Raw genomic sequence first — 26099 nt, forward strand, 5'->3', positions numbered from 1 at the left:
TTGCTGTCTCTTATTCTAGGAATGTCATGTTTGCAAAGCCTTTTCATGATGCCAGGAGGGAAGATTTTTTTGGAGGGAGTTTTCCTACAAATCTGTCTTGTTCAGTGAGGAAGAGCAGTGCTCAGGGAATAATTTGAAGCCTTATTAATCGTGGAGCATTACAGAGTGTAGGGGATGGTGAATAGTCCAAGTTCTGGATTGTGGGAAAGTATATCCTAACCCAGAGAGTCCTGAGTCCAGGGAAGCCAACAAGAAAGTCCTGAAAGAGTCCTTTCAGGTCTGTGTTGGTGTGTTCAGACAAAACTTTATAAATCACTTGGTGATGTGGATGCACTAAACTGATGCACTTTAGAAAGCGATTGACAAAAACTTTTCCATACCCCGGTCCTTCTCTTCCTGGCATTCCAGCAGCTTTCTCTGACTCGTTGGCTGGAGGGAGCTGTTGATCCCACAGTTTTCGGGCATGAAGGCTTTCAGAGCATGCCACAGTGCTCATAATGTCAGTAACGATTTCTGGCTAACGCAGCTTTTTGGTGGTGTCATCTCTCATTATCACATGGGCTTTCCTTGGGCTTTTCCTTGTCTCTCATTCAGAATTTTGACCTTCCTTATTAATTAAACAGCAACTTTCCTGCAGCCAGTGATTGAGTTATTCAGTAATACCTGCCTAAAGCCATCATAATAAAGGACAGAAGTTCTTTTTAATGCAAATGATTTGGTTCCAGATGTTTTGATCACATTAAACCATGGCTCAAATTAACCAGAGATTGGGTTAAGCAACAGGCTACCTTGGCTGCTTTTTCTAATCATCATGATTCCTAACATGTTTGTTTCCCAGAACGTGCCCTTAAGAAGGCAGTGTAGCTCCAGTTTTCCTCTATATGAAAATAGTGAAATAAAAATAATAGAGCGAGCCAGACGCTACCTAACATAGGTGTTGCATTTTTCACAGCAAAGGCCTTTCCTCTCCATGTTACCTGCTACTAACATGCTGCTCTGACTTGTTCGTGGTGTTCTGTGAAGGAATTATTTGGGGAGTACAGGAGACTCTGGGGTCCTGAAAGTGACCGTTATATACCTGCTCTGAGGCTTTTTGCGTGCTGCATGATCCTTCTACGGTCCAAGCAAGTTCCACTATAGGGAATAGATGTGGTAGTGGATGGGTCTCAGACTTAGAAGGCAAAACCCAGAACAGGATTCAGTGGTTTGAGATCGCTCAACTTTGAAAACAATTTCTGGCTTCCAAGAAAAAGTATTTAACCATTTGATTAACTTAGGTGGGGACGTGCAGCAGATATTGCCTCTCCTAGTTATTAAATTGTGAGTAGCTGCCTTTCTGAAATCAAGCTGTACTCGGCCACAGTTTACACATTTAATCTGGAAAGCGCTAAGTAACAGTCTCTGTACTGCTTACGGAGATCAGAATAGGGAGTTGCAACGGGATTTTCTGGTGTGAAATCTTACCTTTTCTACCAATATTTGGAGCTGAGCAAATAGAGGGAAGAGTGGAGCTACAAATTTGACATGTCTTCCTTTTTTTTTTTTTTTTTTGTTTTGTTTTCTTTCCCCGATTTCTCCATGCAGCTCGGATTGGAAAAATGAAACGGAGGAAGCAAGACGAAGGGCAGGTATGTCCCCTCTGCAGCCGACCTCTGTCAGGATCCGAGGAGGAGATGAGTAGGCATGTGGAACAATGCCTTGCAAAGGTAGAGGCGCAGCAGGATCACCAGCTGCCATTCCCTTCTCCCTACTCCCAGCTTTGTCTGCAGTTGACCTAACACGGGGCAAAAACTAACATTGCTGAGCTTGCAGGCAATGCTAACTATGTCTCCCTAAGATCTGTAGTCACTTCTCTTTGTCTTGGAGGATGGATTCTTCTGGATTTTTCTCCTGTGTTGCATTAGTAACTTTTTTACTTCATGCACCCTTCCGCAGTTACTGAAGTCTAAGTTGTAGACTGTAAAGGTAGAGCTATTGAAGTTTATGAAGCCTTTTATAGGACTTCATGCTTCCTGTGTAGCACAGCAAGAAGAGTTCCTTCTAATCTCTGCCTTTGACAACATTAGAATTACTTTTTGTTGAGTTCTCTTGTAACAGACTGGCATTTGTAAATGTTACATGACCGTCTTACTCCAGGAAGTGCATTTGAACAGAATCACTCTCTTGCTGTTCATCCCAAAGACAGCAAGGAAGAAAGAGGAGTAAGCCCTAGGGGAGGGAGAGAGTTGTGTCATAGGGCTTTCTATGCTTGTTTCTCAGGAAAAGCCCACAATAGAGAGATAACAAATTCATTTTTGTTGCCTCAAGAGGTGCACGGTGTAAGAGAGGTGTCTCTTGATCAGTGTGCCCCCAAAAATATGCTTGGGAGAACATTCCTGCTGGGCGTCAAAGGAGTCTGTGGTTTACACGACAGGGGAATTGTGCATGCAGGTACGGGAATGCATGTTGCAATGCACGCCAGCATTGTTGTAGAAACCAGAGCTTAAATTTCTTGTCTAAAAATGATGAACCCTGCAACTTGTTTTGATCTCAAAGTGGTCAAGCTCTGCCAGCGCCCATTTACTTCTAGGTTTAGATCAGTGGGAATGGGGGTGGGAGTAGATGCTGCTGTCCGCTCCATACTTAGCTGTCCTGGGAGCAGTCCAGCTTTTCTTCTCCAACCCACCCCGAGTTATTAACCCCAAAGAGCTATTTCGTGCATCTCAACGCTCTGCCCCTGCTTTACTCTGTGCAGAGAGAAGGTTCATGCATGACTGAGGATGACTCTGTGGACATCGAGAATGAGAACGGCAACCGCTTCGAAGAGTACGAATGGTGCGGGCAGAAGAGGATACGGGCTACTACTCTCCTGGAGGGAGGATTTCGAGGTGCGACAGTGTTTTGGGGGCCCTTGTAAATCATTCTGCTGTGGAAGCTGATCGTTGTCTGTCTTTAAAGGGAGGGACCTGGAGATTTGCCTTTCACAATGGGCAGGACCTTCAGCCTTTGCCAGAATGTAAAGTGATTTCAGCCTTCTGCCTCTCTTGAGTGATGAGAGTCAAAATTTGTGCAAATTTCGAACAAGAGCATGGCGTTATTTCTTGCTCAAGAAATGTGGCTGAAGAGAGAATGAGTAGGAATGGGGAGATCATTTGGGGAAAATAGCTTTTTATATGTTACACATAGCAAGAAATACGTGGAAATATGTGAAGAGAGGGAAATAGAAATGAAATTGTAAAAATTCCCAGCCTGGAGTGACGAAAGCTGGTGTATCAGCCTCTGGTGATGTATTGAAGGTGACAGCTAAGTCGCTTTAGCACCTGCATAAAATATTAAAGGGCCGGTTGTGCATTTATCACTCCATCCCTTTTAAGGTTGATAAATGAGAATCCAGGAACCAGCTCTGCACCTCCAGCACTGCAAGCCCTTAGGGCTCCCAGACAAACACATTTTATTTTTCCTCCTTCTTTTGCTCCTTCCCCAGCGACAGGGAAATCAGTTACTGAGGAGAGAGTGAGTTATGGCAAAATTTGACCTCTTGTGAGCTTTATTGGTGAATGTAATTTTAGCTAGAAACCTGGCCCCTTTCTTACACTCAGGCCTTTGGCCTCGAAGAGGAGGATTTACTAAACTGTTCGTTGGCATGAACCTCTGGCACTAAGGAGAGTCTCTCGCAAGCAATCCACGTAGCGCATGCCTAATGAGAGGAGGAATGCTGGCTCCCTCCGTTCAATAAAGAGGATGGGATGTGATCTCTTCCTATATCAGCTTGGGTTTTAATTTAAAATATCTCAAGGGGAAAGGCGACTACGTAAGGGAGTTGGACTTAAAAGCCAGCCATGTGCTCACTGACAGCCTGGCACTCCTGATCTGCTCGTGCCTTCCTCTGAAATTAAATTGTAGCTGGGTTGTAGCAGAGCAGATGATCAGGAGCACAGAGGTGAAGGAGCAGCTTCTTTGGGTTTTAAAGGCTACCCAGTAAAGCTCACACTGTCGCTTCCTGTGTCTGTAGCCTTACCTCTCTTAAATGTTTTTGTGCCCGCATGGAGAATTGAGTCTATACGCTATTCCAGGTAGAGGTCTGACGAGACCATGAGGGGCCTTAGACTATGTTTATGTAGCGTAATTACTAGAATCTGTAGAGGGGGAAGCATGGGATGTCTGTGTGCCTCTACTGTTGTCACTGCTAGTCCTGATTAGAAAAAGCTACTCGTTCATTTCTGCCCTTTTTTGTGCATGCATAGTTCTTCCTTCACCCCCACAAAACACCTGAGTTTGAGGAGAGCACAGTCTTCCGCTTCCTTCGGTGTGGACATTGTGCTGTCTTCACCTGGTTCATGTTCCTGGTTGTTTTTGAGTTAACTCAGTGAAGTGTGATCTGAACCTTTCATATTGCTTCAGTCACATGGCTACACTCTTTCAAATGAGACTTCAGGCGGACAAAATGTTTGTAATTGCATTTACACAGCCTAATCATATCAAAGTACTTGTTCCTTCTTGCATTTTCTTCCTTATTTTAAGGAATCCTCAAATGTGTGCATTTGTGTTTTATAGATCAGCTGCTTTCCTCCACCAGGGGTTAGACAGATTCTAGCAAGTCAGGGCTGTAACCTCTGCTAGATGGCTGCACACACATGGAAAGGTATTTCTGTGTTTCATACTTAGAAATAGCCTTGCTTCCATCAGGAGGTATGGGGTCCATCTCTTTTTCCTTTCTGAGACCTTCATGATGCCTTCAAGAGTGTTTAGTTACATGAACAGATCTAGCAAAGGACCAGAAGACTAGGACAAGAGTAGAGCACAAATTAGATGCGGTTCTGAAACCCTCAATAATTACTCTTATGGGAAGGCTTTTGGATTAGACTCCTTCCCTTTGTGGTGCTGGAGGAAAGGTGTCTGTAGATCAGCTCGCAAGCGCAGGAACCTTCCTGTAGCATTTGTAGTGAGGAGCTTCCTCGCTGTGCAGCTTTTGGTGGCAGAGCCACTGCTGAAGAAATGTCTCCACCTGAGCATCTGGCAGGTCCCGAGCATGTGTGTTTCTCCCTGCCTTTCCTCCTCTGGAGCACACCTCTGCTGGCAACTGGACTCAGCAGCTGCCATGCTCCTCTAGAGAGGTGTCCTCTTCCCTAAACAAGGGAACTTTTTGCCACCAACTTTGTACCTAGTGTTTTGGGATGACCAGATAATACCTGCTGGGTACCTACCTACTCTGCGCAATAAGTTTCTGTAAAATTTGGGAAGCCAAAGCAAAGCTGGAGTGTTCTCCCATAGTTGGCTGATTTTATTTCTTTTTGAGCAAGTTATACTTTTTCGTGCTCCCTTTTGTGGTTCTTGCATTGTCTCTGGCGATTGGCATTCAGAGGTCTCCCTCAGTCAGGCCTATTTTGTGCACTGTCAGGTAACCTTAAGGTGTCTGTCTTTTCTTTTCTCTGCCAGTGTTGGCTCTTCCCTTGTTTTAGGGACAGAATTCTTAATTTCCAGCCCTGAAGCACAGCACATCATTTTGGAGATGCTTTCCAATGCTTAAAACTGCTTTGTCTGGAGTTGGCAAGGCCCTCGTTAACCCCCGTCACCCGAGGCTTTGTGTTTGGCTCTGTTCCCTTTGCTGAGAAGTAGCAGCGATGTGGAAATCGAAGGCATTTTATAATGCCAGACAGCCTTTGCCAGGCTACAGGGATGTCACCAGTGTCTAAAGAGATGACATGGGGAAATACATAAAACCGGAGGGGAAAATAGATGTCCATGTGTCTCATTAATTTCGTTTTTAATGGTGTGTTGCTTTGAGGAGATGTCACAGCTGGGCAAAGTGGGAGCAGGACGCTGTGGCCAGCGTGTGTTGCATGAGGCAGTCAGACCATTGGGCAGCATTACAGAAGCGACTCAAACTTAACACAGGTCCTGGCAGCTTCTTTTTTTTCATTTTTGGTTAACAAAGCTTGTATCACTCTCAAGGTGAGGAAAGCTCTTTGCTAATTACATCAAAGATCCTGCCATGTTCTCAGGTGGGTGAAGGTTGGGAGATCTTGGGATTCTTCTTGAAGTCAGAAAGGTCAGGGAAATTAACAGCCCTGCTCAGGTTTTCTGGAAGGTGGTCTAATAGTTGGGAACAATCACAGGCTGAAACTCTCACTTGTATAATTCCTCGGATGAAGCTTTCTTGTTTCCAAAGAGCTTGCAGGGAAGACTTGCTCCTCTCACCTGACGGGCTGTCTTAGAAAGCAGAAATTCTTGTCTTCTGTGTTGATGTTGCAGATGCAAATCCTCATTTGGGTCTAGTGGGGCAGAGCCAAAGCACACCTCCTTGCTCGCCACGGCTTGGCATACTTGAGGTAGCAGGTGGAAAGAACAAGAGATGGCAGCAAGTAGGAATATGACGTAACTGAGAAGTGCTGGGATCAGTATGTTGTCTCTTAAGCTGTTGGGTTTGGTGAACGCATTTAGGACAGGAATTATTCAGTACTTCTAGCTGTCCTCCTGGCTTCTTAAAACCTCGTTTGCTATCGTTTAATTTGCTTACCCAAGACTGGAAAAATGCAGGGTGTAAATGATGATTGTTGGCAGTTACATAGGATTTGAAATCACTTTGTTTCAGCAGAGGTCCTGCTTGGAGTAGGGTTTTGTAGCAGGGGAGTTCTTACTTCTGTGTGGGATGGGTGCAGAAGGTTACCAACATGAAACACCAAGTGCTGTTTAAATCAAGTTTGTGCTTCAAAATGAAAAGCTATACAGATGTAATAATCAAGTATTTCCCTATCTCAGAACAGTGTTGCAAGACTCAAATTTCTCTTGAAATACCTCAACATCCAGTAATCATCTATCCTCATGTCTCTGGATCATCCCTCTCTGAAGCTCTTTGTTGCAGGGGATTATTTCATGCCATCTTTGTCTAATGACTTTCTGTGTTTAGGAAGCCAACAAGGCTTCGCAAGTGAAAGAAAGCGTCAAGTGTCTCTCTCTCCAACGGGTTGCTTTTTTTTTTTAACACTCAACATATTTGTAGCAGTTCTTCTGTTCCCTCTCCAGAATGGATGCACGTTACCCTCAGTGTTTACACTGTAAGGTTATCCCTTTAAAGAATTCCTGAGGGAAGTTCAAAAGGTTTTTTTTTTTTTCTTTGAAAGATTCAGTGTCTCTTTTTGTGTGTATGTCTCTTACTTGAAAGAAGGGAAAGGGAGGGGGGGAGTGGAAAAAAAAGTGCTTTATCTGAAAAGAATCGCATCAGCTTCGCACTGATAGAAGCCGCTGTCATCTCTTAAACGGCTTAGCACAGTCAAAAGGCAAGAGGACTTAAAACAGTGTCTTACACAGGGATCGATGGGTGGAACACATAACTCGTAACTGAAAAAAAAAAAAAAAAAAAAGAAGCACAGGGGAGAGATAACGGTAATGATTGCATTGAGGGAAGCTTGAGGGAGGCTTGTTCTTTGTAACCACAGCTTCAAAGGTGTCTGGACCGGTGCCTAAGCAAACTGTCCTGTGAAGTCGCTGCCTCTCTAGGTCTAGGGATGGCGGGGGGGGTGCTGCTTGCACCCTTCTGTTCCTTAGCAGATGGGACAAAGATTAGTAAATGCCGGGTTAGCTGTCTCCCTTCTGCTGCTTCGGATTTGAGGAGAGTATTTTGTGACTTGGTCTCTCGCTGTCCGTTACGGGAAGGCGGCTTGTCCAGGAGAGGGGCAGGAGGCGAGGGGCGGATGGGGTGGTTGGGGAGATCGGGGGGGGGCGGTGGGGGGGAATGTCAGTTTATCGATCGCACCTCAGTCAGGAGAGCTGCAGGCGCAGTGCTCTGAGCACGAGCGGCAGCGTGCTTAATGTGATTGAAAGGCAGTTAAAATGGCGGTGACCTTTTCAGGGGGAATTAGATTGCCTGCCAAGAGTGGTTAGAGGGAGTGATAACGCCAGCTTGAGGAAGCTGTCCAGTCTGCTTCAAAGGGAGAGAGACAGAGACAGGGAAAGCAAGCTAGCAGCAAGTACCATTTAAAGCACGAACCACGCGGTCTGATAGAACAGAGATTGCTGTCCTCTTTAGATATGAAAGAATTGAAGAATTGTAGCAAAGTTCTCTCCGCCTGCCCCGTCCTCCTCTTCTCCCCTCCAGCTCTCCCACCAAAAAGCCTTCCTCCAGGCACAGTAGCAGGCGAGTCACCACTGCTCTTCTGGATTTCTTTTCCTTCAGCAGATCAGTTGCATCAAAAATAACACAGAAGAGAGAAAGACTTTGAAAATGTTAAAATGGTAAGCAGGGCATTTTCAGGAAAGGATACTTTCTCAGAAAGATCAACATGACAAGGATCTGTCTGATAGATTGTGATACTTTTGAAGAAGGAGAAATAAACAGGGATTACTTAACTCTGAAGTTTCTCTTTATTTCTCCATGCTGCCCTCCTCCCAAGCTAGCAAAGGGCTTGTGTCTGTTCGTTAATGTCTTATCAAGGGAAAAGAACAGCACGACTTAGCGTATGCGTAGAGGGACTTGGTAAAGCCTTACAAGCTGTAACAAACTGCAGTTATCCTTGGGTGCCCATTTGCATTGGATCTCACGTCATGTACAATTAGGGCAGCTGCCTGGAAAGTGGGACTATATTAAAATGTCTAAAAGTTTCCAGCAGATGGTTGCAGTCCCACTGGCAGCTTTCTGTCTCTGCAGAATCAAGATGTGCTTCAATTTGAGCAGCAAATGTTGCAGGGCAGCCTTCATCCAGCATGGGTTAGTTGTCCAAAAAAGAGCATTGGGGCAATAGCTATGCGTTCTTCCAATTTGTTCTCCTTCTAAGTACGTGCAACTTCAGAAGCATGCCCTCAGGGGTGAGATCCTGTCCTCAAAATCTAAGTAGATGCTTTTCAGTTCTCCTGCCTCAGCCAGCAGTAGGTGTTTGGGAACGCAGGGACTTTGCTCGTCTCTGGTAACTGCCTGGCGGAAAGCTCCAAATAAAGGAGGAAAACTCAGTTGTTCTTCTCAGTGCAATTTCATGAACATCAAACTCTACAACGGAACTCCGCAAGGTCTGTGTTTGACATGTATGTGGAAACTGGAGCATGGAGAAACATCTTCTCTAATGTTATATAGATAGTAGCAAAGCTGGCGTAGGAGCTTAAAAGTTTTGCTCTAGAATCTCACCCAGCAGCCAGCTGTGTCCTCTTTTTCAGATAAAATATAATGAGGCATGCAGGAAAGCTTAAGGAGGCAAGGAGACTTTCCATTTTTCCGTGCCAGGAGGTTCAGACCGCATTTAAGGTAGTACTAGTAAGAGGGTATAAACTGATCTACTCAAAGTCAGCAAAAAAATTTGAGCTGAATGGTAAAAGTGTGACTTCTCTTAAGAGACTGCGTGGGATATAGAAGATATCGCTGGTGTATTTAGGCCTTTTGGAAGAATGGTCTAGTAATGAGAATTACCTTCCCTATTGCTGTGTAGACGAGTCAGAATTTTACCCTGGCAGGCTAAAGCAAACTTCAGCTTGGATGCAAGAGCCGTCTATGGTAAGAGTATAGGGAATCTTTGCCATAATAAAATTCTTAATCATCTTCCCATTTAGCAGGAGCTCAGTTCAGTGCTTTTCTCTGTCACGTTTCGAGTGTCAGCGTCTCTTGTTGCTTAGTCTCTGAGGTGATTGCATCGATATATCTGAGCATCCTTCCCAACCTCTCAGTCTTGCGATTTTAGCCTTCCTGTGTTTGGTTTGCCACCTTCTGCAGGTCACTTCTCCCTGCTCTAAGCTTCCAAGTGGGGGAGATGTATAAATTTCATGTTTCTCGAGTGCTTATTCTATGCCTTATCCCCCCTTTAGAGGGCTGCTGAGTCCCAGAGCACTTGTATGCCTTACTTCAGCCCTTGTGTAAAATGGTGATAATCCTGGTAATCCCTCTATTGCTGAAGGACGGTACTTTGTACTGGTCCGATGGAGTAGCCCAGCAACTCCTTAATGTTTGCACCTCTCTCCTTTGAGAGCAAGTACTTGTCCATAAGGTAATACTTGACCTAAAAATGCTAACAGATCTGTTTACATAGTGTTATATACAATAATCAGGTGGGCTGTACCTGACTATTTCTCCATAGTTTGTGTCCACATATGAAATTTGAGGGATTCTGTGGCTAATAAATGTCTCTTGGATATTGTGCTGTATATTAATATCGGAAGCTGACTTTAGTGAACAGGAAAAACAGATGAGAATAGTATGTGACTTGAAAAAAAAATCAGAATTACTACCTTATGTACAAAAGCCATCATGACCCAGCATGTAATTGATGCTCGATATCATGTGTGTTTAAAGTTCATATAATGCTTCAAGGAACAGCTTTTTCTTCGTTTGGAACACAAAGTAATCAATGGAACTCAGCAAAGTAAAAATAACTTTAACTGAAAAAAAAAAAAATGGTGCTTATACCTGTTAAAAGTCCTGATTGTTGCTAGTATGTTTTTGTTAACTTGAACACATGCAAAAATCTAAGAACCTAGTTTTTATGCTCAAACTGCCAGAATGCATTAGCTGAAAGATGCACAATCAACTAAATCTTGCTGTTTGATTTACATAATGCCGACAGCCACTCTAACCAGAAAAAGATTTTCTGTGGGAAGAAGGGGAATTCTCTCTGTTTGACAGTATTATGTATCGTACTTGGAGGAGGAAAAGGAAGGTCTGTCACCCAGCAACAGAGGAAGGAGGAAAAAAATTAATTAAAAAGAAAACAGAAAATGCAGTTGTAACACTGTGAAAATTGGCAGGGGGAGTAAGGGAGCAGGTAGAGCACCTGAAACTACTCAATTTTTTGAAATTGACTGGGTTTCAAGTTGACAGCATCCCTTTAAACTTCAATTTTCCTAGATCTCAGACAGGCAGCATAGGATCTTCCAGTCCCGTCTGCTGTACTTGCTTAGCTGCTCTCTGCAATTCATTTTTCTAGTGGTCTGTCTGCTCTGGTTTTGAAAGTCCCAGGCTTTAAGACAGTCATTTGATAATTTTTTTATTTTTTTTTTTTCCCAGTGTCTGCAGTTTTGCTAGAACTGCAACCTGCTTCTTGGACACTCAGGTCAAACTTCAGCCTTAAGAACCCAATAGTTGATTGACGTGATTTTAATAGCATTTTAGAATACAGTTGTTAAGTCAGGGGCAGTGAGATTTTTCTAAAGGAGAAGGGAGCACGGGTCTCAATGGCTCTAAACAGCTCCTGTCTCCGCATGTCGTCTCTTGCACTCGGCGGTGAAACGCATTATCGAGTAGTGCCCGGAAAGTGGCTAACTGCGTTTGACACACGCCAACTCCCTGCCTCCACACTGGATAATTGCATTGTCAACTGTTCAGCAAAGTGGCAGGTGACACTGCAGCCGGATTGATTGTCCTAGTATGGAGGCTCCCAAGACTGTCAGCCACCCAATCGATAGAGTTTACACAAGACACCGTGACTGCATCTGTAACTAATTTCAGTTTGAACCTCTCAAGATGCGGCTGTCCCTGTTTCCTGGCCTGTCTTCTCCTTTGCTTGCATCTTCTCCCTGGACGAGGAAGTTGCTTTCCTGCTGCTGAAAGCCTGGCTTTATTTCTTGTTTTGGAGCTGGAAGTGAAGAAATCAATGGTGTGTTTTGTGGTTTCAGAGTTGAGGGCATTACAGCACATGGCTAACTAGCAGCTCCAGTTTTGCAATCAATAGGCTGATCAATTGATTAAATTAGCACTGATTTTTCTTTCTTCTTTCCAGCCTAGAAAAGAATTAGTTTGGGGGGAACAACATATGGGTTTGGCCCATGAAATTTAGCCCTTGTTTTTTCCAGTCCTTGGCTGCCTTTCTCCCACGAATACAATCTCTGTGCTCATCATTATTTAAAGCAAACTGCATCGAGCCCCGCCGCGGGCAGCGGCCCGCTGTAAGCCGGGGTGTCACTTTCAGCTGTTCACCAGCCTTGCTGCTTCATGCTCGGCTGCCTTAGAAAAGTCATCCTCCGAGCTCTGCTGTGCTGCTTTATTATTGGCAAAGTTGCGACATTCCTGTGATCCCTGTCAGTGGTGCTTATTGATCCAGTGATGTGAATCTGCTTAGTGATTCAAGATTACTTTAATTCTCCCTCTTCCTTTTTTTGTTTGTTTCCACCCTCTCCCCAGGGGAACAAAAGCTTTCAGATCCACCTTTCCCTGACTGTAGAAAACGAGCCGTAGCTGCAAAGACCGTGGCTGCTGCTGCTGCTTTTGTACTTCAGCTCTGGGTTTTGAAGAGCAGCCTTTGAGATAGATATGAGACACTTCTCACCCTAGTGCATCAGGCCGGCGTGAGGCTGTAGGAGGCAGCCATGCGTGAGTGGCCACACCAGATCAGACCTTTGGGCTTGAGTGCATTTTCACCTCTGCAGCCACAATCTGCACCTGATGGGTTACAGAGAGGCATAAAAGAAATCTCTGGAATACTCCTCTGGGCTGCGAGGGGTAGGGAAGCCTCTTCCCTGAGCCTTGCAGCAGCTGGCTCTTATCCTGTAGAGCGGAGCTTGCCTGCCCTTTGTTCAGCACGCTGCTGTGAAATGATGTTAATGGTCATAAAATTATATGGCCCTTTCTTTAAAGGCAGCTGTTCCGCTGATGCGTTAGCAGAGATCACTGCAAGCGTCCGAGACGCTGGTAGGCAGTCAGGTCTCTGGCAGCCCATTTGTGCCTCTGTGGGAGCTAATAGACGGCATCAGATGGATGCATCTGCTCTTTCAGGTGTACGCTGTAACAACACAGTTGGGTGTCAGTTTTCCAGGTAAATCACTGTTTTGCTTGAAATGGATCTGGCTCCAGAGAAATGAAACCCTCGTCCTGCAAGCAGCTTTTCATGGCCTCCGAATGTCATTTTTCCTGCAACAGGCTGGGAAAGTCACCAGAGGAACTATTCTATCCCCGTTTGTGCTGGGGAAAAGGGGGAACAATTTCACTGTCCAAAAATATGGCTGGGGAAGTGTTAGAGATGTGTAGAAAGACTGCTGTTCAGGAGGGCCTCATCTCTGCCTTACTCCTGTTTTCAAAAATCTCTAATGGCTTTCCCTTTTTTTCCCAAACGCCTTTTAAAATAAAACGGCATCCGTGCCACCTTGTCCTCTTAGTACTAGTTTGGGATACTTCAGCAGCTGATGAAATAAACCCAGTTTAGAGCCATTCTCGGGAAGTGTGTGTGAGGCCTGGCCGTGTGTCTGCATAAACTACTTTTATTGCCTTCATTGTTTTTACTCTCCAAGAAGCCAACGAGTGACATTTCGTTAAGAAAATAGAGTGAACGTGCTGGAAAGGGAGGTTGTGCAGAAGGGGGTTACTGCAAGGAGTGTAATTAGCAAAGGCTGCAGTTCTGGAGATTTACGGGAGGCTTTTTTTCTTCTTTCCTGAACACGTGTAAATTACCTGCGAGCAGAGTGAATGCCTCTTCCCAGCCAAAACAGGCCACTGCAGAGCTGCGTGCCCCTGAGATGGATCTGGATTTAGACCCACTTACAGAACTTACACGAAATTCTGGATTTCTAGTATATTTCTGGTACAGATTTGACATACCTCTACCTTCCTTGAGGGCCAAACAGGAGAAACAGATGAGTTATACAGATGAGTTGGATCCTCTGCATGAGCAGAGTCTAGTAGCTGCATTCATAATGGTGGTGCAAATAATAGTACTAACACCTTAGTTTTGTTCCTCAGTCGTGTTTGGAGTGATAATTAAATATATACAGAACAGCTGGCCCCCTGAGGAGTTGAGGAGCAGAGACAGGGCATAGCAGGTCTGTGTTTTCCTGGCTGTGCTGATGAAATTTGGCTGTGGTTGTTCGGGTCCGCGCTGGTCTGGTTGTCTTACCTTTCTGCTCCCGAGACTGCCGGTCTCCGTGTGAGCCCATGCCTGCGCAGGAGCTGGCAGTGCTGCCAACACCTGAAGCGGCATATGTTGTCACTTTGACCATCTGCCACTGAATGTGATGGAGAAAAGGAGGGACTTGAATGTGAGGCCCTTTTATCTCTTCTGTGAATCTACTTATATATCAATTAATGACTCTCGGTCTTTGCTTGAGCCACCATTCACTTGAGAGGCGTTGAGATGCCCAGTCATCGGGGGACTGCACAAAAGAAGTGAGAGTTGAGAAGTGGAGCGGAGATCAGAGAGGATGCTTAGGCGTGGGGGATGCCTTACGAGAAAGCAAAGTGCTCTGAAAACTTAAGGAAAGGGGAAGAAAAGGATTTCTGATGAGATTTATCTCCAGCCATTATTAATCTACACATGGAAGAAAGCGGAAAGTGTTTTTTCCAGCCTCCTTCAGGCTCAGCTGATTCCTGTAGCCTGCCGGTACCTGCAGCCTGGCAGCAACGAGGTGGCATACAAATCTTTTCCGCTTTTCAGCGCTCTTCCCTGTTTCAGAAACACTGTTGCTTGTGTAGAGTACCTAAATTTTTCAGAAACTACCTTGCATTGGTGTTCGGGCAGACTGCTCCGAGGCCAGCCCAAGCAAAGCTGTGTACACAGTGCTGGAGGGTGGCGGGCGCTCTGGGTAAGTGATCTTGATAGGTACGTTCTGATTGATGGGGGAGTTTGTCTCCCAAACTGTCACAGGGTTTATAGAGGTGCCACTCAATACCAGTGCTGGAATTGCTTGTCAGAGCACCTGGCTACAAGAGCAATGGGGATTGGAGACAGAGCTGTAACTTTGTTTTTTCTCTGCTTAATGGCACCGGCGTCTGACCTGCCTGCTCACTCCTGTTTGTCTGGACCTTAAGGAGGCAGCTGGGATTAAGACTGTCAGAGGATTGTGCTGCTTTAGCATCGGGAGGCTAATTGTATCGGGGCTGGCGGGGTATGACAAGCGGTTGCCTTCTACCAAACGCACGGCAAGAGCAAAAAATTCTTCAACAAGGAAAAGGTATAGGAGAGTCTACATTTTGGGTTGCTCTTTTTTCATCTGGAAGCCGCATTTTCAAATTCACGTGTGGAATTACGTTCCTCAGGCCTTAGGTGACTCGCTTTGTAAGAGTCGCAGCTGCTTCTGTGTATTGCAGACCGTGTCTCCTGTGAATTCCTAGGTCAAACTCACAACTGAACATTCAGTTGTTGGATTTCACTTTATTAACACGTTGGGATAAAGTTCTGGTCCCAAGCATTGACCTCTGGATAGCGGCACTGGCTTTAGAGGTGCACTCTAGGCAGCGTTGCTGATGGCTGTGAATTACTGCGCGACCTTCAGAAGCCGAGCCTTGCTGGAGGAACCCTTCCCCGTTCCCAGTGCATGCTATTGAATTGCAAATCACCCCAGTGTAGTGGTAGGGGCTCTTCTGGAAGCTCCCGTTCTCCTCTAACAGGTCCGAAACAATGCCGTGGCAAAGGCCATTTTATTCTGCTCGACACCCTCTGCGCTCCATTTCACATTTTCCTTGCTCCTGGATGGCAGCGTACGCCGCCGGCAGGAGCTGGAAGTTGTGATCCTTCTTTACACTTGGGCTGAGTTAGTGAGAAGCAGGTGTGATACTATCGGGCCTTCCTTGCATTTAGTGGTCCTCTTAATCCATTTATAACAGCACTTGTCCAGAAATCTGGTTTGAATGAGCCTGAGATGAATGAATAATGTCAAGCAGTTCAGACGTCAAATATTTGAACAGCTGCGTGGGTGTTTTCACTGGCTTTGTGCATGGAAGCAACCCCAGGAAGTTAGACAAGGAGGGTCAGGTCGAAATTGTGGCACCAAACCCCAGCCTGCCGGAACTGGCCTCAAAATCCATCCCTGCTGCAGATGAAAGGGCTTTAGGATGCCGGTGGCAGGCCGTATGCTCTCTAGGTGATGCTGGACCAAGCTCTGGATCCTGTTCTTTGGTGTTCTCGTGCATGAAGTGGCAGTACTGGGATTCGTGGACCTTTTCATTCACATCGTAAACATATTTTGTGGATTTTGTTTTTCCTTTTATTTTTTTAAAGCAGCCCCTGAAGTCCTAAAACTGATAGCACAGCTTAATTCATAGTCTTTCTGGGTACACGGAGGTTACTTTGTTTAGCATACAGTTTCTGAATCAGGTGATTTTACGGTGTTGCAATGGATTGCACTTGGTCATGTTAAAAAAAAAAAAAAAAAATCCATATTTGCTGAAAATCTGAGAGCTGGATCACCTTATTGCAGCTTCCTTTAGGCCCTGGCCTGGGAGTCCTTGTTTAATCAGAAAAGAAAATTTGCCCTTCTCCTGCCCCTCATCTTAACCTACGAACTTCTCTGCTGTGCCCTCCTCTCTGCCTGCAGTGCTGTATCAGATCATCCCAGTGTGTATCTGTCATCACAACACGTACTATCCAAACCATTCCTCTGTATCCTCCGTATGTAGGAGGGGATAGTACTCTGTTGGCAGTGCAATGGTTCCTATTATAGAGCTAGATTCAGCAAAAGGTCTCTGGAGTATTTTCCTTACAGACTTAAAAGGGATTTTCTTAAGTACAAAGGTTTTGAGAGCAAGGACACCAGGATTCTGAAGTCAAGGTGCCTTAATATTTGTAAATTGTATCGCAGTAAGCAGGTCGTCTTTTCTTAAGCTCTGACCATAAACCACCAGTTGGCTTGAGTCACTTGGAAACAAAATTGATGGAAAGGTGGATATTTGCTGTGTGCTTGGCATCCTTGCAGAGAGAGGGATACGGGAGTCCCATTTGCCTTCGCTCTTTTTGGACACCTTTCCCCACCCCACCATCCCCCCCCAGGCACTTGCTCCAAGTATTCATTGTCTGGCTAACATTCAGATCACCTCTGGGACTGGCCAAGTCACAGCTCCAGCTTTGTATGATTTGTGTTTCCCACAGCTACAAGAAAAATGAAGACCTGTGTGTCCAAAGTTTATGGCCTTTGAGAAGTGATGGGCTAAAGTAATGCCAGGTGCAGGGGATGGTGTTACTGCAGGTTAAATGCCATGCCTGTAAATTACCCACCCCATCGTCCACTGCGATTTCTAAGGCAGCTTTAAAAGACTATCCAGCTTCTTTGACAGGTCTCTCTTACTCCCCTAAATCTTCTCCCAAACATTGTGATGAACTGAAGAATTCAAGATTTACTGGATGAGCCATTGCAGAGAGATGAGGCAGCTCGTGACGTGTGTTGGCTGGCAGCGTGCAGCCAGTACGTGAAACACTTCATAAGGGGTCTGATGGCGGAGGACTGCCCCAGTGACACTGCAGAGCTGACCTGACCTGCCAGCATGGATGGCTCCTGCAGTACCTGGCACAGATGGGGGATGCTGCGTTGTCGATGCTGGTTTTGTTACCTCTGCTGAAAATCAAGGCTGGCAATTACTTTGAAGTAAAAGGTAGTTTATGCTTCTAGGGAAAGGTTAGTCTTAAAATCATTGTCATGCTACGGTTATCAGTCGTTAAGGACCTTCTTTATATTCAGGGAATAGAAATATCAAATCCATATAAACAAATTTTATTGGGGGCTTAATGAATCAGCGAGAGCGTCCGTTCCTAGAGAGCGACAGTAAAGAACCGTGTCTGCGTGGTGTCCTTGGAAATAAGACCTTCGCCTTGCCCTGCTCTCTGCACACATGTGAACTGCTAGAAATACAGCTCGCTCTTCTGGGCTGGGAAAGCGCAAGTTTGCTGCTGACAGCACAAGCTTGTGTAAGTGTGCTGGTGAGACCCCAGAGGGATGAACGGACTTGGACATCAGTAGCATTAAAAGAGCTACCCTGACGCTTGGGAATGTCCTCGTTCTTCAGACATGCACCTTATATTCGGTGCTTCTACATTGATTTTAACCTGTCTTCTGCACTTAGAACCACTTTCACAGTGCAGAAATGTGCCGCTTCTGGGGCATTTGTGCGAAGCCAAGGCTACCTCTGCCTTACTCTTTCAGCATTTGGCAGTGGGATGTGCTCCCTGGTCTAGTCACAGACTTAGGTCACCAGTCATCTGGACGTGCCAGGTCCTTCAGGCCCTAGCAGGTACCCTCTGTCCATGATCCGGGTGTCCAGGTCTGCTGTCCGGACAGTGGCATGCTAAGTGAAAGAGGCTACTGGAGGCAGCCAGAGAGAGCCAGTTTCTGTCTTATGTAGCTTATGTCTCCAAACAGGTTAGATCTCCTGCAGAATTGAACGCAAATGAGAATCTTGCACCACCCTAGGATTCAGGAGATCTTTGCTTAATTTCCAGTCTCGTGGGAGACGTGTCCAGTGTTAGATCCCATAAAGAGTAAATATATGTCTTCCCGAGTTTCTATTAATAAACCTTAGACAGCAAATACCATATGAAGTTTCATCTTTGTAGGTGCCTGCGTGCAGATTCAATTAAGAGAAGTCTGGTTGCAGTTAGCGATAACACAGTCAACAAAATGCTTGAGAACCAAAATAAATGTATGTATTGTTAGAAAGTGGCACTTGTTACTTGGTTCAGTCTCGTGTGTAAGTGTTTACTTTCACTTCCTGCTGGAGTTGGGACTGGCCTTATGCCTGATCCACCCTTGTTGGAAGTGTGGGACTCCTGTTGGCTTGCACTGCAATTTGCTCACATAAGAAATGCTTGTAAGGGGTGGTTAATGACTGTGGAATCTTATCTGTTCCTAGACAGAGGTTTGCTTTTCTTAGATTTTTACAATATGAAATGTTTAAGCCATGACTAAATGCATTAGAAAAAAAAAAGGTATTTGTATTTTAGTCTCTGCCTGCCCTATTTGCCTGAAGTAAGGACTAATTCAGAACGTCCCTGTGGCCTTCTCTTACCTGCTGGTAGTTTAGTTTTTGTGTTAACCACTTCTATGAAAAATAAAAGTCTTCTCTATTTTGCTTCAATTTTTTTCTGCCTTTGAGAGACACTTCCAGTGCCTTCAACTTTCAAATAACTCATGTGGAGAGCAAAAGTTCAAGAATGTTTCATTTTCAGTGTTGAGGGGCATTTTAGAAGATAAAATCCAGCGTCCATTTCTGGGAGTGTTTTCTGTGCAGTCTTCAGAAAATTGTCCTTGTGCAGCCTTTAGAGATGGTACCTTTTGTGAGGCTGTTAAGAGCGAAGGACAGCCTGCAGACTGGTGCTGTCCCACCATCCTTAGATCTGCTTCACTTTGTCTCCCATTCAAATACTCATCTACATGTTTTATTTTCTTCTAGGTTCTGGGTTTATCATGTGCAGCGGTAAGGAGAATCCAGACAGCGACGCTGACCTGGACGTGGATGGGGACGACACACTTGAATACGGGAAACCACAGTATCGTTTTTGAAAGGCTCTTAATGAGAGGGAACCTGAAGTTGCATCTTCAGCTAGCTTTCACATGGCACTGCCCTAGGTAATGGTAGATCATCTGTGTCCAGCCCTACTGGAAATGGCACTGGCCTTCCCCAGTTCCCATGTTGTTTGAATTAGGAGGGATTCCCAGTTGCTGCCTTTGGGATCCCACTGTTGATGCAGCACTACTTCGGACATGGTTGATGAAGTCTGTAGGAGACACTGCAGGAGATCAAAGTTAGTGTTTCCCTATTCTGTTTCATGAGCAATCTGTTGTCTCCATCCAGGTTTCTTCCATATGGATAGCTTTTCCTGCTTCATGGGTAGGAATTGAGTTTATTTTCCACAAGACACCCCTTTGTTTTCAGGGATTTTGTGCAGTAAACAATTCAAGCACTATTCAGCTGCCGCTCTGAGAGACTGAATTTTTTTCCTTTCATTAAACAGTTCGTGGGCATAACTATCATTAAGGGCAGTCTTTGGGAACTTCTCCATCTGGGAGCCAGGCATTTCAGACAGCTCTAGGAGAGCCGTGGGCAGACTTCTGCCCTGCAGCAGCTGTACAGCCATCATGGAGGAATCCCTGCAAGATTAGCCAGTATTAGCCAGACGTTGACTTAGCTGTGATGAGGAGGAATGTATAGCTATAGAATTAGATTTTATTGAAATCTGTACCAGCCTTTAAGATTGAAGTCCCAATCCTTAGCCGGTAAAAGATCTCTGTACCTCAAACAGAAATAGTGGAGTTGTGCAAGTTAGGCTTGCGGAGGTTGAGGAATTGGTTTTCCCCTTCTTAGAGGCTGCGGCGCCATGTTGCTGTCAAAAGACTTTTCTGTTTCTTTCGACCTAAACCAAAACTTTAATCCAGGATTTGAAAGCAAGCCTCTTCATGGATACCAACCCTTCTTCTTTTAAGGGGTTCCCAGTTGGATTTGATTTGTTCTGTATCCCAGCTAGTGTTCCAACCATCTCAAAAGCCTTCCCACTGTCTGCATCGAGGCTGTGTGTTCCTTAACCCCTTGTGCTCAGGTACACGGAGGCAGACGTTATCCCTTGCACTGGAGAAGAGCCAGGCGAAGCCAAAGAGAGGGAGGCGCTCCGAGGTGCTGTTTTAAAGTAAGTACTGTGCCTTTCTAGTTTGCTTTCGTTTGCTCTTGGGGAATCTCAATTTGTGGAAAATACCCGTTCACTTGAGCACAAAGATCACAACGAGAGAGACTTACAAAGAAGCCTGGTGTGACGATAGGTCTCCGTCTCTACCCATGCAGCCTCATAAAGCCTCCCTGCACACTCTCCTTCCCTTAACCGCCCCCTGCCCAGCCAGTGCCCTCTTTTCCCTGAACAGTGCTGGACAGAAGGTGAATTCTGGCGATGGGAAACTGAGCTATGCTAAGGCCTTATGCATCATCTTGCTTCACGATGAAACGTGGCCTCTTAGTAGTAGCATAACGTGATGCCATCTGAATCTTGTTTGGCACGTTGGGTGGCTGGCATCCAGGGTATGATTTTATTACATCCTGTTAAGTGTTGTGGGGTACACAAACTAATCCTGCCTTCAGTTCTGGGGTTGGGGAGGTCAGGGCAGGATGTGTGCTCTGCCCACATACATACATGGAGGACGTAGGCAGGCAGTGTTCAGAGCACTTGGGGAAGCATTTCAGGCAAATAAAATTAGTTTTAACAGGGAGGTAGGATTGCTTTCTAAGCCCTCTGCCCTGCGTAAAACAGGGCTTAAATTGCCCCTCTATCTCTTTCACTGAGTGATCCTGTGAGGTCAAGGTTGAAGTGATTGATAGAGCAGTGAAATGAAGTTTTCTTACTGCTTAGCCTGTCACAAACACTAGTTCAAAATTAGGTTCCACTCCATAGAAAAGTGGCGTTTGCCACACTGGATCCAAGCCATTGGTCCGTTCAATACTTTGCTAACCGTGCTGGTCCATAGGCAGGGCCTCAAAGATGCTGAAGCTCCTTCACAGCGAGGAAAGCTGTATTTTAGCAGGAGGATATCACAGTGGCTGTGGACACTTATTGCTTGGTGAGGCGACTGAGGACCTAAGGCTGGGAGACCCGGTTCCTTCATGTGGCTTGCACCTAACACGTTGTTTTGCTGTCTGGGCAAGGTCCTTGCACATCTCCTGAACTTGTTTTCTCATCTCTAAAACAGGAGAAATGATGTTGCTTGTAAAAGCACTTTCAAATTCTGGGAAGTTTCTGTGTAAATGCAGTACAATAGCTGATGTCCTGAAGCATGAGCCTACGTTACCTTTTGAGTGCAACTGTCTTGGCTCATAGAGCTAAAATGTTACACAGTCACAGGTGTGCAGCCTGCTCAGAAGATTCCTTTCTCTTACAGTCTCTGTTACTGGCTTGCAAGAGAATGAACAGGGTTAGGAGTTGTCTGTACATCAGCGCTGTTGTTCTTCCCATGGGACGATGGAAAAGATGGGGCTTGTGAAGGTGTAAAGTTATTCTTAAAGGGAGAACCTATTGCAACACAAAGGATTTCTCTTCACGAGTAAGGTTTTCATCTTTGAAATTGTGTATTCAAACATGAGCCTTAGGTCACAGGTGCCGTTTGATTCCCAAGCCTTCAGTCAGCATCACAACCCCCATGTGATTCAGCAGAGGTCGCAGCTAGAAGCGCAGGTTGGGAGAACACTAGTGGAAATGTGGACTAGCACAAAACCACCTCCTGCAGCAGGCCGACGGCTCACATTTTGAAGCCTAATCTGATGGATAGAAGTATTGAGACAGAAGTGGCGGGTGGAAGGGGTAGCTTTCCCTGAATAACAAAATTTTCTGTATTCAATCTTTAGCATTCTGCCCTTTTCTTTTATAGTGGTGGCACACCCAGTACTCGAATAACGCCGGAGTTTTCTAAATGGGCCAGCGATGGTGAGTGTTGTATTTGTAAATTATTAATTTGTGTGCTACAGGAGGGCAGATAGATACTCCGTATCTTCTGATTGCCAGTAATTAGGCAAATGGTAGTTACAAATGCTCTTGCACAGTACCAGCAGATATGTATGCACATGCAATCACACTATCTTTTTGAAACTTTACAGCACAATTAACTGTAGTCAGTGGCAGCCAGGGGAGTTCCCAAAAATGGAACCTGAACTGGTATGGTGATAAGAGAGAGAGAGGTTGGATTGACTTGCGGTCGTGTCAGTAAAAGACAAACTGCTGTATCACAGAGGGAGCCATCAGAGCTTGACTATGGGATGGTGGTGTTCAGCTGCTGGGGTTTTAAACTGCAGAGGTACCTGTTGCTTGGGGTTTTTTCAACTGTTTTCTTATAATCTTCCCTTCTTTAAAACGGTATGCTAGAGACTTGTATCATGATCTGTTGGGTAGGTCTTGTCCTTGCTGGCCTCTGTATGGCAAGAAAAGCCTGCAGCTCTGTAGCCTGCACCTTTAGAGTGGGAGCTCTGGCATCTGTCCTACTTCATGACCTGTAGTTGAGACTGCAGAGCAGATGAGTGAATGTGAAATTGTACCTTTGCATGTATTATTTGAAAGCTCGTAGCATTTAGGGGGAGGAGGGTGTTAAACCCATTCGACTGCTGGGTTTTTTAATGTAATGCCAGCAGCACTGGAAGTGTAAGCAGCAACCTAGTGGAAATATGAGAATAATAAAACCTGGCGCTTTCCAGCTGCAGATGCCAAATCCATTTCCAGAGCTGGGCAGTGCTCCTTTTGCTCCCTTAGGAAGGGAACTGAAGCTCAGCGACCTGAAGAGACTTGTCCCAATGATTTTGTTCCCTGTTCTGTTACTGTAATGCTTTAGGCATTTGATTCTCAGCCTTGAAAGTACCTACAAGATATAACTGCTTGCCAGTGGGGTAGGGGAGGGGCGGGTAGAACCAGTTTTGCCGAGGGCATGATGAATAAACGGAGAACATAGGATATCTATCGCAGGCATTTTCTTCTGTGGAATAGGCAATCACATTTATTTTCTGTGATGCAGGAGCACTCGCTTGTAGGTGTGTTCAGCTTCAGTAACTACAACCACAGAGGTGATGAGGAAGCAGCCCCGATGGCACTTGCTATGAGCTGTTTTCTTCATACCTTTTCACCTGAAGCCACGGTGCTGAACCTACAGCCCAGGGGCTGGCCCTGGGACAGTTCATCTGGCTCATCTCTGACTGGTTTCTCACATCCCCTCCAGCGCTGGGAGGAGCCGTGGCACCGCTGGTAGAGGAGAGCTATGAGCAGACGGTTCTGTCGCACTAGTCACCTGGCATTTGTTTTTCTCCCTGTCTGTGTCTGAGGGTTCTCAGAAAAAGGGAGAAGCTGAGAGCAGGGTCTGGGCTGGGTGGATTTGCTCCAGATCCACCTTTCTAGAAGTACACTTTGGCGTGGTAGCTGCATGAAAACTTTCTAAATTAAATCCCGGCTTGAACAACCGGAACATCTGCAAGGGTTGGTCAGTGTCTTCAGCCCTGAATCATGGAAGGGTGCTGTACAGAGAGAGAACCTCCCTGCCAGACAGGGACACGTAGCATTGGTCTCTCCTCTCTCTTTCCGTGAGTTGACATGAAAATGACTCATTGGGTTCCTCTGCTTCTGAAACTGTAGTAACTCAGACTATTTCATTGCAATGATCAAATGTTCTTTTACTAATTTATCTGTTCTTCCCTCAACAGAAATGCCCTCAACGAGTAACGGTGAAAGCAGTAAACAGGAGACCATGCAGAAGACCTGTAAGAACAGTGACATTGAAAAGTGAGTGTAAAGTGGATAGCTTTCATTTTTCTTGTTTTAAGGAACCATAGTGTCCCATCTGGTGTTCTAGAAGCAGTGCTAGTCTGGGGGTTAGACATATTTGAAGCTTCTACCACTGAGAAGGGAAGTGAAGCCTGGATTTGGAGCTATTGGTGTCCTGACTTGCTGCTGCTGTGTCCACAGAGGGCCTGTGGGGAGTTCTCCCCCAGATATCTGCGTCAACGAGTACCCAGTGACAAGGAATTGAGCACAGCTTTCCAAGGGCTTCTCCACTGCAAATTGCCTTCTTTTGAAATATGTAAATAGATATATCCATGCTTTCCACCATGTTCTAGTTATGGTGGGTGTTCAAATGTGTTGTGTGGTGTATAACAGCCTAGACTAGACCTGGGACTTTGGACAGTAGGTGAAGATTCAAACCTGCTTTAACCTAACAAAAGCAATTGGCTCATTGAGCCATACTTTGATATTTTTTTTTTTTATTCCTCCTGCAAGATTTCTGCTATCAGTGTATCACAGGATCCTGCTTTTACTGGAGGAGCTACCTTATCGTTGCATCTCGGGTTTTGATGGCATTCCTTCACATGGTCTCTATTCTGTTTTATCCATGTTACCTGCATGTTCCACCCTCCATCTCTCCAGCAAAAGGGAATCCCAGCAGTCCCATAACATGGTAGAGGCCTCGCTGAAAGAATTTCTTTTCCCTTAAGATCCCGATATCACCTTCTTATGGTTGCTAACAGAAATAATGTCTCGGTTCCTGCGTTTTTTTTACCTGCAGCCCTTCCGGTTGATTCAGAAGTTTAAGTCCCAGTGTTTGAATATACAATAGTGAAGGGACTTCTGGCCATCTCCTTTCCTGTCCCTTTCTGCTTGCTGGATATCCTGCAGCCTAGTCCAGGATGGAAATAAATGGGTTTATCTGCACTGTGCATTTGAGTAACAACTCTCCTCAGCCTCCTTCCAGCTGCTGCTAGGGTGCTCAGGCAGATTTGATGATCCAAGCCTTAAATTCCAGGCTCTTCACTGCTGCCATGGACTGCATTAATTGGGGTGGAGCAGTGTTTTAAGTTGATTATTGCCTGACGTAAAACGTTGCCCCCTGATCAAGTGAGAGACAAAACAGCTTGAATGAGGTGGAAGCAATGAGGTAATTGTGTGTTTTAAACAGATCGCATTTACATTTTTGGGATGAGGTCCATTGATAATTTGGGATGGGAGAAAAAAAATGGTGGTAGCGTTAAGCTGACTTTACTACTTTTTTTAATGTAGGTTGTTCTCCTCCTGCCCCTGGTCCTGACTCGAGAGGTTGAGTCCTTGGCACATTTCGGAATCTCTGACAGCCCAAGCAGCCTGGCGAAGGATATGTTGACAGTTAGGGGTTAACTGGGGAAACTCCCTGCTGCAGAGGAAACTTTACCACTGTTTTGCTGTCTCGGCACTTTCCTTTTTACAAGGCTTTTTATTGGCATGTCCAAAACGTGGGCTGTCTGCTGTTTGATGTTTCTCAGTGAGCAGACTTTGGCCAAGGACCACTGAGTTTGGGAGCTCGCAGGTCAGTGCAGAAAGAGCTTTGTCCTTAGAGCGAGCCAGCCGTTGCGTGCTGTCTTGGTGGCAAGGATTCATCCCTTCTGGCCTCATCTGTCAGCCTCTGTCTCAGCCACTGCCTGGCTTCCCTTTGAGCCTCCTGCCTGTCAGCCCCGCAGCCCTCCACCCTCCCAGATCCACTCCTATTGAAAATCTTTAAACTGCAGGAGCTGAAAGGATTTGACATTTTCCAGAACACTTGAGCTCAAGTGATAAAATTGACATAGCTTTAATAATCTGATCAAAGAGGCTTTAGCTAGCACCTTTTGAAGGATTCCAGAATCCTTTCCGAACAACACTCGTGCTAATGCTGCTGTGAAGCGGGGGAGCGTGTGTGTGTGTGCAAGCACCGGTATGCGTGCACACTTTGCTCCACAATAACCTTGCCCCGCTAAAGCTTCAGTTCCGCAAAAGGTGTGAAAAGTCAGCAAAACCCGATAGAAATTATGGGAAAACCCTTAAGTGTCTTGCTAAGTCTTTCCAATAACGTTGATTTTTTTGAAAGTAGCAGGGAGAGCTTTATTTAAGGCACTTCTATTTCACCAAGGTTCAGAAAGCAAGATGGTGTTTCAGGTGGAGAATTCCTAGCTGCTTTTTTTTTTTTTTCCCCTCTCCTTTCCTTTGAGATTT

At 45.4% G+C, this 26099-nt stretch overlaps 2 protein-coding genes across 4 annotated transcripts in view; both read left to right on the forward strand.

The window, feature by feature from the left end:
• Positions 1–26099, forward strand: part of RPS8 (ribosomal protein S8) — a 530873-nt gene that overhangs the window by 428344 nt on the left and 76430 nt on the right. The gene's annotated exons all lie outside the window — the stretch shown is intronic.
• The window catches only part of RNF220 (ring finger protein 220), a 225571-nt gene that overhangs the window by 174030 nt on the left and 25442 nt on the right, over positions 1–26099 (forward strand). For both annotated transcript variants that reach the window (XM_082483171.1, XM_082483170.1), the window contains 6 exons: positions 1585–1706; positions 2735–2867; positions 19040–19136; positions 20184–20270; positions 21994–22049; positions 23804–23882. In XM_082483171.1, coding sequence (XP_082339297.1) covers positions 1585–1706; positions 2735–2867; positions 19040–19136; positions 20184–20270; positions 21994–22049; positions 23804–23882 — 574 coding nt within the window. The remainder of the gene's footprint in view (positions 1–1584; positions 1707–2734; positions 2868–19039; positions 19137–20183; positions 20271–21993; positions 22050–23803; positions 23883–26099) is intronic.

Source organism: Vanellus vanellus (genome assembly GCF_965231255.1).
Source record: "Vanellus vanellus genome assembly, chromosome: 5".
NCBI lineage: Eukaryota > Metazoa > Chordata > Aves > Charadriiformes > Charadriidae > Vanellus > Vanellus vanellus.